The 12,523-nt window shown below is 39.7% G+C and overlaps 2 protein-coding genes across 3 annotated transcripts; one reads left to right on the top strand and one right to left on the bottom strand.

Moving 5' to 3' along the window:
- The first annotated feature begins 563 nt into the window (after positions 1-563).
- Positions 564-5,852, top strand: ncf2 (neutrophil cytosolic factor 2). The gene is made up of 15 exons (XM_083995192.1): positions 564-752; positions 983-1,065; positions 1,267-1,375; positions 2,403-2,537; positions 2,782-2,889; positions 3,020-3,079; positions 3,400-3,443; positions 3,769-3,910; positions 4,038-4,091; positions 4,341-4,395; positions 4,485-4,510; positions 4,600-4,739; positions 4,828-4,942; positions 5,053-5,170; positions 5,758-5,852. The coding sequence occupies exons 1-15, from the start codon at positions 579-581 to the stop codon at positions 5,841-5,843; spliced, it is 1,449 nt and encodes a 482-aa protein (XP_083851318.1). The 5' UTR covers positions 564-578; the 3' UTR covers positions 5,844-5,852.
- A 137-nt stretch (positions 5,853-5,989) lies between these two features.
- On the bottom strand, positions 5,990-12,368 carry dph2 (diphthamide biosynthesis 2). 2 transcript variants are annotated; one of them, XM_083995870.1, is made up of 7 exons: positions 12,149-12,368; positions 11,399-11,556; positions 11,173-11,285; positions 10,263-10,483; positions 8,681-9,373; positions 6,403-6,585; positions 5,990-6,206 (listed from the first exon to the last, which is right to left on the bottom strand). In XM_083995870.1, exons 2-7 carry the CDS (start codon positions 11,546-11,548, stop codon positions 6,079-6,081), a joined length of 1,488 nt encoding a protein of 495 aa, XP_083851996.1. In that variant the 5' UTR covers positions 11,549-11,556; positions 12,149-12,368; the 3' UTR covers positions 5,990-6,078. The 2 variants fall into 2 exon arrangements, with proteins under 2 accessions (XP_083851996.1, XP_083851995.1); XM_083995869.1 differs by having other exon boundaries at positions 11,399-11,567; positions 12,161-12,368.
- Between the last annotated feature and the right edge of the window lie 155 nt (positions 12,369-12,523).

Here is a 12,523-nt window from a genome sequence, read left to right as displayed (position 1 = left end):
ATATTATATTATATTATATTATATTATATTATATTATATTATAGCCTATAATAGATCTATCTATCTATCTATCTATCTATCTATCTATCTATCTATCTATCTATCTATCTATCTATCTATCTATCTATCTATGTCATATAGTAGCCTACATTAAAAAGTACAATACAGTCAATGCAATGAAATGTAATCTGCCCTGGCTCTCTCTCAGCCCTTGAAACATATAAAAGTGCAATAAAAAAACAAACAATCTATCTATCCACCTATCTATCTTTACCTCTCTCTATCCCTGTCTCTGTCTGTCTATCTATCTATCTATCTATCTATCTATCTATCTTATCTATCTATCTATATTTATTATTTCTATTTAAACCTGGCTACACACACTAAACTGATACACATCTGTCCATGAATCACATGGGGGAGATAAAAAACAATCTCTAGACCTTAGACTGTGGTGGTGGATATAAATGTACCAACAATGACACATGTCACATCTCACTTCCTGATCTCGTTGGTACTAATCACGGGAGCTTCCTCAATCTGATTCTGTAGTTGAGCAGCACTCGTCACCAGCAGCCATGTCTTTCGTGGACACTCTGCGCCAGTGGGACGAAGCCATCACCTGTACAGAAAGACAGGATTTCTCTGCGGCTCTTAGGATTTTCGTCTCGATCCAGGAACCAAACTCCAAAATTTGTTTTGACCTCGGCTGCCTCCATCTTCTGAACCAAGACCTGGATGATGCAGAAAAGGTTCGTTTTTTTTTTTTTTTACTCATTATTACCTTCAATATTCATGTTGTAATATAACTTATCAGGAGGTGAGATCTTGTTTTGTGTGGAGCTGAGAGGGTGTGGATGAATGAATTACTGTGATATTTACAGTGTCTCAAAGTGCAAGTCACTGAGAAAGAAGAAGTAGCTAGAGTTTACCGTTTCTCATTTCTTTAAGAGGAAGTCACGGTGTCCTCTCGTTCTCTCAGGCGTTCGATTGCAGTATACGCAAGGACGAGCATTTGGCCGTGGGCTTCTTTCAACGAGGAATCACCTTTTACAAAAAGGAGAGGCAAGAAACAACACTCATCTCAATAAAATCTCCACCTCTTTCACCTGTAACAGTGATTTACTGTAATAAAACATTGCAACGGAAAAGAGCTGTTATCACAAATCTTTTATCCCCAATCACCACTATATATATATTTTTTTTTGACAATTTTTGTGCTTCTTTTTATGCATTAGTAATTAACTGCATAATTCCTGTTTGAAGGTATGAGGAGAGTTTAGGTGACTTCCAGCGCGCCTTCAAAGCACTAAGAGGCAACCAGCTGATAGATTACAAAGCCCTCGGTCTCAGATACAAATTATATGCTTGTGATGTAAGTATTAAAGTGCATTTCTATATTTATTCTTATTAGTCGCATTGTTATTCAAATCTTTATACTTATTATTCTTATGTCTTCTGCTCTTTTTCTGCGTTTAACTCCTCCTTCATACTTTGTGCTATTTCATATTTCATCTATCTATCTATCTATCTATCTATCTATCTATCTATCTATCTATCTATCTCTCTCTCTCTCTATCTATCTCTCTATCTCCCTCGATTTCTTTCTTTCAAACCCTGTCTTTTTTCTCTCTTTTTCTTCTTTCTTTCTTTCTTTTACCCCCTTCATCTGTATTTTAACTTCTTTCTTTCTTTCTTTCTTTCTTTCCCTCTATCTCTATCCATCTACCTATTTCTATCTATCATCCCCCTCTCTCTTTTTCTTCTTTCTTTCTTTCTTTTACCCTATTTCTGTCTTTTTACTTCTTTCTTTCTTTCTTTTTTCTTTCTTTTTACTTCCTTCCTTCTTTCTTTGTTTCTACCCCATTTCTGTCTTTTTTTCTTTCTTTCTTTCTTTCTTTCTTTCTTTCTTTCGTTCTTTCTTTCTTTCTTTCTTTCTTTCTTTCTTTCTTTCTTTCTCTATCTATCTACCTCTATCTATCATCCCCTCTGTCTCTTTTTCCATCTTTTTCTTCTTTATTTCTTTCTCTTGCCCATAGAAAGACATTCATCTCTCAGTCTTCAAGTTTTATATTTTAGCTTTAGCCTTTTTCAACATTGCCTAAGCAGTTTCTTCAGCTCATTCAGCATTGTTTTAACAATTTCTTCAGCTCATTCAGCAATAGCGTTCAGCTGCTTTCAGCATTCACACACATTTTCTGCAGGAAATGCTCTAGTTATATGTCATTAACAAATGATTAAACAGCTTATTGTTGTGACTTATGTCAGATCAGAGGCAAACACCTGGTAAAAAATAAAATTAAAAAAAGGCAGTAATCAATAGATAGAGCTCACAATGAGGGATTTACAGGCCACGAGGGGTCAAAGTAGTTTTAGTAGCTGATCAATGTTTCCTGCCTCAGGTTCTCCACAACATGGCGCTGGCTCAGGCTCAGCTGGGAAACTGGGACAAGGCCCGGGAGAACCTGGCTAAGGCTCTGGACTACAAGACGGAGACCAAGCTCAACATGATCGACAGAGCTCTGCAATCAGTGCTGGTCAGATTTCACTCATCAATATCAACATTTAATGTATTGAAGTGATTATATGATTGATTATATTAATGTCATCAGCAGAGTAACATGCATTGGCTTAATGCTCCTTTAAAGCAGGTCAAGGCGATACCATTTTTGGAGACTCTCTATTCTAATGCTTTGACAATAATGTGGTTTCAAACTGTCCTGTCGATAAAGCATCTGTGAATTGAACTAATTTTTTTTTCTTTTCCAATTTCACCAACAGAAACAGAAACTTTTCAAACTAGTCGAGTTCCCATCAAAAGAGCTGTTTAAACCAAATAAGAACTATGTTGCAGAGCTGGAGAAGAAGGACTACCTGGGCAAAGCCAAGGTGCATGTTGGACCATACTGCATTAATTATTAGTACACAAGATAAATACAATTTGTCATTTTTGCAGTAAACCGATAAAAAAAAAAAAAAGATAAACAGTGAATAACCTACATTTCTTTGTTACCTCCAGGTGGTCGCCTCCGTCGTTCCACAAGACGCCTTCTCTGGGTTTGCTCCTTTACAGCCACAGGTGACATGGGTTTGACTCTAAACAGAAATGGCACAATCTGACAATAACTCTGCCCAGGATATTATATATATACATTTCTAATTATTATATGGAATTATTTATTAAAATTCACCTTGTGCACAAGCTTGATGAATATAATAATACAGGTCAGGATGCACTTTGATGTATCACAAACTGTGAATGAATACATCTTTAAGAGCTTTTAACATGCAACTTCCCCATGTCGGAAATGTTCCATAGAATTTTATCTTTAATAATAATAATAAATAAGAAACTATAACTGTGATACTCATACTGACACTTTGTGTGGCTGTTGACAGGTTGAAGACGGTCCAACTCGTCCAAAGGAACCTGAAGTTCTCAGGTAGAACAACTTTACTGAACACAATCATTGAATATTCACATTTAAGTAGATGTAATGTTCAAAAATATGAATGTGACTTCTTTAGTGTTTCTGATTTAGCCTTTTTTTTTACACCTGGTTGTAAATTACCTTGACTTTTGACAGGATTTGTGTCAGATAATCTCATTTTTCCGCCACTTACTCCAGCATAAATGAGAATGAGAAACAATTTATAAATCTCTTGATGGAAATTATGTTTTTTTTATAGTGCTCCATTCCAAATATATGATTATAAAAAAAATATAAAAATATACTGATGTGAAAAATGAGTCTTCTGTGTCCTCAGGGCCTTGGAGGGAGAACCTCACACCGTCCTGTACGAGTTTGTCGCTGAGACCAGCAGTGAACTGGCCGTGGTGCCGGGAAATATCGTGTTTGTGCTGCAGAAAGGCGCCGACAACTGGGCGTCTGTGATCTTCAACGAGAGAGTAAGACACCAGCAAGACAGCAGACGTCCCCTTAGCAACCTGTGCTTTTTTTTTTGTATGTTTGTTTTTAATCTTAATGAAACATAAAAAAAAAAAACTAAACCTAAAACTTTCTTGTCACTTGTAGAAGGGACTTGTTCCTTACAACTACCTGGAGCCTCTGGAGATCTCACGCAGTGGGGTGAGGAATGAACCATATATAAACACATTTTTTTTAGTTTCCCAGAAGCTGTGTAATCTTCCACTTTCAGACTTTTTGCACAGAGAGTTTGAAAATATCTGTGAAACACATTATGAGTGGGTATGTGGGTGTTGATTTTTTAAAGCGATCTGCAGGTTTTTTACAACAGCATGTGATGAAATGTGGTTATTCCAGAATAAAAAACAACATTTGTCTGTATTTTATTCTTTGGGGTTTATGTGTGGACAGGCAGCACGCACACCTCCAAGTAGAGAACCACCGAGCTTACCTGTGAGGAAACAAGGTAAACAAGCTGCCAACTCTTCAGAGTATTTCATGTTTGACCCACTTCAATAAGTTAAACACCTTTTTCTCCATTTTTCTGTGTTTAAGATCCAAAAGAGAGCAGCGGTGAAGAGGTACAGTAAGGCCTGGATACTCTGAGTGTAATAAAGAGAGGATTTTAATCTACTTTGATGATGATCTGATGAGTATTTCTGTCTATCAGGAGGAAGCTGCGTCATTTATCGTCAAAGTCCGTTTCACGTTCAACTTCACGGTGTCGGTCCCACCTGGATCTCCGTACGCCGTGCTGATCGAGAAAATCAGCAAGAAAGTGAATCTGCCTCCGACTTCAATCATCCTGAGGTACAAAAGAAAAAAAAACAGCTCCTCTTTCACTGGTATGTTGTAAAAAATGTTTAGATTTTTTTAATTCATCTTTTTTATTATCTAGCTTAACCTCTGAGGTCAACGAACGAAGTCTAATCGACGCCGACACAGAGATGGAGCGCGTGTGGCGTCATGTGAAGGGAGGACACATCACCCTGTGGTGCAGCACCAAGGAGGAGGTACTAGCTGTTATTATATTAATCTACTGGGAGTTTACTGTAGTAGTTTATTAACGTGTGAGATCAGGATGACGACTGACGACGGCATGTGACGCTTTTTGTGCTTTTAGGAAACTGATGGAAAACAAAAGACAGAGATTCACTTGGTCGCTCTTCATTCCTACGAGTCGTCGAATCCGGAGGATCTCAGTTTTCACGAAGGGGACACCATCACGTTGCTCTCTAGAAGTGAGACTTTGAACATTCACATCCAGTGTTGGGCACTTTACATTTAAAAAATAATTAGTTATAGTTACTAGTTACTTTCCCCAAAAAACAACTGAGTTACTACATTGCAAAAGTAACTAATTACCAGGAAAAGTAACTGATGTCTTACTTTTTAATGCTCAAATATGTCAAATTACTTGGACTTGCCCCCCTATCCCCTGTTTATCTGGAACTAACCAACTCACTTGGTATTCCTCTGCAAAGGCAGGCTCTGCAACGCGCTGTATCACTCCGCCTATCAGCTGTTACAGCGCGTTGTGGAGTCTGCCTGTGCGGAGGAATACCGAATATAAGTGAGTTGGTTAGTTAGTTTGCTGACTAGTTCATGGACTGAAAAAATGTCTATATAACGTTCATTTAAACGGGTGTTTTATTTTGTGACGGGACTTCTTGGGCCATGTAACAGCGTTATAACAGGGAAAAGAGTAGCTTTTTTGATGACTTGTTAATGAAAAAAGTAGTTATTCCCATCATTGTTTAAATCCCAAGTATTAATCCGATCAGTGAATATGATTCTAATCCATTCCTTCCTCTTTCTTTCTCTTCAGTTAACCACGACTGGTTTGAAGGACAGTTTAACGGGAACACTGGTATTTTCCCTGCGTCCTTCGTGGAGGAGGTTCCTGTGAAGTAGACTACAGACCAGCCAGGTATCCTCACTTCACCTGAACCTCCAACTTATTCCACTTTAATCACCTGTAGCAGGTTGTTGTTGGTGCGATAATAATAAGATAAAAAAACTGGTGATAACTGATACTGGATTATGAAAATATTTAATTACTTACAGCTTCCTGTAATTGTTATTGTGTGAAAGTGATATACAGTTCATGTTGTGTGGTGATTATCTGTTGTGGATTATTGGTAAATGTTCATGACTTTCTTCCTTCCTCTTCGTAGGCGATGGCGATGCCTCTCCTGCCCTGTACCGCCTTCACCACCGGCGTCTCTCCCAACTTCTGCTCTAAACCCGTCCAGCTTCGTTCTGCCAGAAAAGATGCTGAAAACACACAAAGAAAAAAGAAAGAAAAAACAGTGTCATTGTAATAAATTAATTTCAAAAAGTGTCTATGTCTGTGTATTTATGCATGAAGCACTAAGCTGCAAGATGTGAGTGTTAATATATAAAACTGTGTGTGTGTGCATAATAAACAGTGTTTTAAATGCTGCGTCTGATCCGACTGGCTGTTTCTTACCGGCCGGGTTCGTGGCGACCGTCATCGTCTGGTTCCTGAGGACGACAGAGTGGCCGTACGGCGACTCCGACGGCTCCCTGCTCATCAGATCGTTGCGCCGCAGAGCTCCAGTGATTAAAGACACGTCGGTGTCGTCCTCGTCGTCGTCCTGCAGCTCGGCCAGAGGAACATGACTCTGTCCACCTGGCACGGAGATTAGAGAAAGAAACGGTTTGGACAGAGCGAAAAGATACTGATGATAAAAATATAAAAGAAAAGACAGGATGATACAACATAACATGAAAGCCCTAAAAGGCAAGTGATGGTTTTGTTTTCCACAATCATTTTATGAAGTTTCCTTTTTACATTCGTGAAAACAAACAGTGCTCTCTCTCTCTGGCAACTTTTTTGTTTTTAAAGAAAAAGAAGAAAGGCCAGCAGCACTCATGTCCTTCTCATTGTCTTTTATTGCAGTGCATTGTCTTTTACTCAGTGTGCACACTGAGGAAGACGTTGTCAAAACCGGTCTGTGTGTTTTAAGCGCCGACGCAGTTTGCAATAAAAGACAATGAGAAGGACACGAGTGCTGCTGGCCTTTCTTCTGTTTCTTTAAGTGCAACTTTTGGCCATGCACCTCTTCAGTTTGTTCCTGAAAGTTTTTTTTGGAGAGTGCGTGTTTTTCTTTGTTTTGAACTTTTTTGTTTTTTCAATTGGGAAAACAAAATTAAACTATTTTTTCATTTGCCTCCCAGAGATCATTATCAACGATGAATAAAACTCTGATTTCTTTTTCACTTCCTGCAAAGGATTTTATCTTACATTTTATCTTATATTACACTGCCCATCCAAAAAAAAAAGTCACAAACTCTAACATTTTGTTGGACCGCCTTTAGCTTTGATTATGGCATGCATTTGCTGTGCCATCATTTCAATAAGCTTCTGCAATGTCACAACATTTATTTCCATCCAGAGTTGCATACATTTTTCTGGACTCTGTGGTCACATTGCTTCCTTGAAGATGATGGTTCCCCACTATCCTTCCAGTTTTTAATAATGTGTTCGACAGTTCCTGATACAATTTAGTCTCAGCATTAATCTCCTTAATTTTTTATTTGCTTGATGCAGGCTAATAATTGAACATCTGAACATCTTTTCCCCGACAACAGGATGTGTCTTCCAACATGGTTGTTTAAGAAATGAGGCTGCATCAGTTAGGGTTAAATAAGTTGTTGCCATCTTAAACATACAGGCTCTTACCTATTAGCTTAGTTAAATACAAGTGGTGACTTTTTTTTTTTGGACGGGCAGAGTTATCTATTACATTATATACCCCTTGTATTTTTAATTTGGCTTTTTATATTTACGTCTCTCAGGTGTACTATGCATGTATGTAAGTACTGTAGAGACTGGAGTAGTGGTGGACTTCACCCTCTTGTGGCTGAAATCAGTATCAGCAAATTTCACTTGACTTTCAGGGCTTCTGTATTAAATGTAAGTCAACATATCAATATAAATGTGACACATTTCATTATATATTAGCTACATGTATTCTATGTATATTTATTTTTTTGTTACGACTCAACTGCTGCAAACACTGAAACCATTTTTTCAAAATGAATCTTGAAAAAAGTGAAATATAAATCATCCTTCAACCAGAAATAATGGGGGGCGTATGGGCCGTATACGCGCCGTATTAAGTTTCACCACGCGCGCAGCTGTTATGCATGCGCGCTTCTCTGTGGTGTGTATGTGTGTGTGAGAGGATGCGGAGGTGAATGAAGGCGCTCGTCCGACGGGGGGGGGCGCCGGTGAATATCGCTACATTTTAATTTTTTTAAGACGTTAGTTTAGGCGGCAGCTCATTGTTGTTAAGGCGGCCGCCTTAACAGGAAAGCGCTGCGGGAAACCCTGATATACATTACTAATTATAAAATATTTTAAATATCTATTAATATATAACCAATTATTAATCCGCCAGGTAAAGTGTTTGAAACGTCAAGTCATTAATAGTCATCCATACCAAATGTTTAAGTTAATTTAAATCTTTTTTTTTAATTACAAATGACACTTTAGCATTTAAATTCCTACCAATTCAATGCTACGTTAGGTAAATAGACCAGTATCTGTGCATTCACATTTACTTTGGCGCCACATCTGCCGACACGGTTCAGACATTTGGAAAGTGACGGTATTTAGGAATCTTTACGATCAATTAATTGTGGCGTTTAATACCGCGATTAATTGTGAAAACAAGTAATTGTGACATCCCTAGTTGTGAGTGAGCGTCTCCTGAACTGACCTGGCAGCAGATGTCTGAAGTCCGTGACGTATTCCTCCGACCACTCCCTGTTCTTGTTGCAGGCCACCTCCATCTCAAACGGCGTCAACACCGGTTTGTAGAACTCCTTCGAGTCGAACAGCGAGTTCTCCGGACACGCTATCAACACGAAAATGTCAATTTCGAGGAAGTTGGCGAGCTTGGGCACGTTCAGCTTCCCCATGGCGAACATGTAGCTCTTCTTCCCGGCTCGGTGGATGGTTTCCTTCAGCTGCTGGATGATGCTGAGGTAGTCGGCCACGCCCAAGGTGCCGACCAGGATGCCGACCACGTTGGCGTCTTTGGCTCGCTCTATGGCGTAGTACCGCTTCATCAGCGTGCGGTTGATGCCGATCGACTCGGTCCTCCCCGTCGACGCGATGGGGTCGAAAGAGCGAAACGAGCAGCGGTTCCACGTCATCATGAAGTTCCTGAGAGCAGCTCCCTCCTGGCCGACGTAGAAGAAGCTGTAATCCGTGACGCTCGAGCCGCTTTTCAGGGTGAACCGCCGCCCGAACTGATAAATAACCCGGTTGTCGTCGTCCTGTCCCGACTCGCCGGTGTCGTCGTCGCGTCTTCTGATCGGGCCGTGGGTGAAACACTGATCCCCTTCGACCACGAGCTCCGAGGCGACGAGGTTCGGATACTCCTGAGACAGAAGCGTCACAAGATCATCTGGAAAAGAGAAAATGTTGGATTGATGTGTTTTATTTATTTAGTTGGTGTCTTTTTTTAAAGGGGATAGTTCAACATTTTGGCAAATTGGCCCATTGCCATAACCCCTATAGTTTTAGGAGTAGGTTCGTTACCTTTAATTGTCGGTGCAAGCTATTTTTAGAACGGCGGAGCAGAGCCGTGAGCTGCTCAGAGCTATGCTACAGAGGCTAATGGGATTTCTTGGTTTCCCTCATCAAACTCATCAAATACACAATCCAACAACTCCACAACGCTCTGGTGGACAAGTTGTGACCTGCACATTCACCAAGCTATGAGATAATAACAGAACGTTACCAGACAGAGTTGTTTTAGAGGCAAACGCAGAGACTGCTTGATGAAAAACTGCCCCCGACGGTAACGCGCATCAGCGGTTTGGCATGAATTTACCTCTAAAACAACTCTGTCTCGTAACGTTGTGTTATTATCTCATAGTGTGGTGAATGTGCAGGTCACAACTTGTCCACCAGAGCGTTTTGGAGTTGTTGGATTGTGTATTTGATGAGGGAAACCAAGAAATCCCATCAGCCTCCGTAGCGTAGCTCTGAGCAGCTCGCGGCTCTGCTCCGCCGTTCTAAAAATAGCTTGCACCGACAAATAAAGTTAACAAACCTACTCCTAAGACTATAGGGATTATGACAATGGGCCAATTTGCGTAAATGTTGAACTAACCCTCTAACATCTTGTGCGTATGTAACGGTGGTGTTGAGCCCTGTCAAAGACAAATTTCTATTACCCCTGGTTTCAGACAAATTAAATTCATATTCTATTCTAATTCTGAGTCTAAAGATAAAAGGTAAGGATTTAAAGAGATCCACTGAAATACCAGACAGAGGAGGACGGATCTTACTTATAGCGTGAACGTAGTTGACCTCATAGAGGACGACGATGTGACTCTGCGTGTCGGGGTAGAGCTCTCTGAAGGAGGACGCACACGACTCCACGTCCACTCGTCTCCTCTCGAACACGTACATCAGGGGGAGTCTTCTGGACGGGCTCAGGCAGGCTCGGCCGTAGTGCACGATGCATTCGGCTCCGACGTGCTCAGCAGCTACTTCATCCACACAGCAGCTGATCCACAGACAGAGAGAGAGCGACAGAAATTATGAACATGCACAGATAGAATAACTCACAACCTGCTGAGTTAAAGGGGCTATAGAGTTATAATGCATCCTCTGAGCAGAGCAGTGTGCTTTTTCAGTGGTAGAAAAGATGCATTACAGGAAAGAGGTGATACTGATGTTGCTGTCAGATGTTGGTGATAAGGGAATCACTTTTAATGCTGAACTCTGATCAGTTAACACCTGCTGTTACTAATGTAAGCTATGTAGCCTTGAAAAAGAGATATGAAATATGATAATAGCAATAACACTAATACCTTAAATATGTAGTAACAGTACCTTTCTTGTGGTATTTAACACAATAACTTACAGTATAGTACATGAGCCCAGCAGAGATCTAAATAAAATGTAGGATACTTGCACCACAAATATGTGCTTAAAACTTCAAAATAAAACTCATGGTGATGGAACTTTACAACTTCAAAAGCCCATATGTAAAGGCATATTAGCTCACATGCTAATGAATAACTAAATAAATTAACAAAATAAAATAAATAAAACTGCCAAAAGCGTTATTAAAACACTGTTAGAAAAGATAGTGTAAATATTTAAAACATAACGTGGATGAGCTCAATCAAAATTAGTAAAAAACCAAAAAACAAACACATATGAAGCATTTAATGACAGTAGGACCTTCACCTGCCATAGGAAGTATCTCCTAAAATGAACGGCTTGGCATTAGTGCGTCTCTCGATCTCCACTGCTATTGGGACTGAATCCACCAGCAGCTCGTCAGGAAACTGCAGAGCAACCTGTGAACATTATCAACCAGATCAGATAAACACACTCATTAAACACATGTCTTGTCTTCTGCATGTTCTGTTCCTGAAGTGTTAATAAAACAAAGTGACGTGCTGCTGCTCACCTTCTTAAACTGATGCTGAGTGACAAAGTCGCAGGTCTCTTTAATCTGGTACAACTCCTCTAGTTTCTCTGGAGGAGTGTTTGTCCTCGCTGTGGCGTCCACCACACGCTGGATCACCGTCTCCGAGCTGCTGCTGAATGCATCAGCCATTATGGCATCTAATCAGGAGCTGCAAAGATACAAGGCAGTAAAACACATCTATTAATAATGGTGCTGAGATCTCTACTTCTTCATAAACTTTATTTTACTTATACAGAAAAAAAAGGCAATTTCACAATATATTGTCCATCAAAATATTAACAGAGCAGCAGATCTGACTTCAGTAACAGTTTAAAACACAGACTGTTTTAATGAGATAAGAAAACAGGTCAATAAAGGTTCAACAAAACTGAAGGTGCGTTTGAGTGTTTTTGCAGTCTGTAGGATTATTCTAAATCCAGATTTGAAGGGCCTCATGCATAGCGTTTTTCTGTCTAGATCTAGTCCAATTAGATCTACACAGACACAAAAAAGCGTAAATAATGCCATTTCTATGTTTTACAAATCAAACTTAAGGTCAAATCCCGTTTTAATCAGTGTTTTTTTATGCTACTTCTGTTCATCTAACCTGCTTTTTTACTAATCTACATGTTGTTTTTGATGTTGGCCTGATCTGATGTGGTCTACACGGGGTTTGCACATTTAAAACTGAATGTTAAACAGCTAATAGTGTGTTAGTTTGAGAGTATAACACACATTTCATTTCCTTACATCATCTCTTACCTGCTGCTGCTGCTCCGTTAGCTTAGCCGCGAGCTAAAGCAATTCCTCAAGTCGCAAGGAAACAACCGAGTCGATAAAAAACTATTATTTACAACGTTTAAAAAGTGTTGTTCTCGCATTACAACACCTGTGTTTCCTTAAAACCGACTGTCATGTACATATTTGCCAGCTGGTTAACATTTCTTTGACAGTTTACACACGTGTAGGCGACGCAGCACTCCGGAAACACCACTTCCGAGTCGACGGATTTTCAAAATAAGAGCCAACTAGGTCAACATGACTCATGCTAATAGCTAGAGCAGAGACAACTGACAGTGACACACACAATAAGACACATTTTAAGTTGTTTTAGGATTTCAGGAT

This window comes from Trachurus trachurus, assembly GCF_905171665.1.
Source record: "Trachurus trachurus genome assembly, chromosome: 20".
NCBI lineage: Eukaryota > Metazoa > Chordata > Actinopteri > Carangiformes > Carangidae > Trachurus > Trachurus trachurus.
The sequence above is the reverse complement of the archived record's forward strand: the minus strand, read 5'-3'. Positions and strand labels throughout refer to the sequence as shown.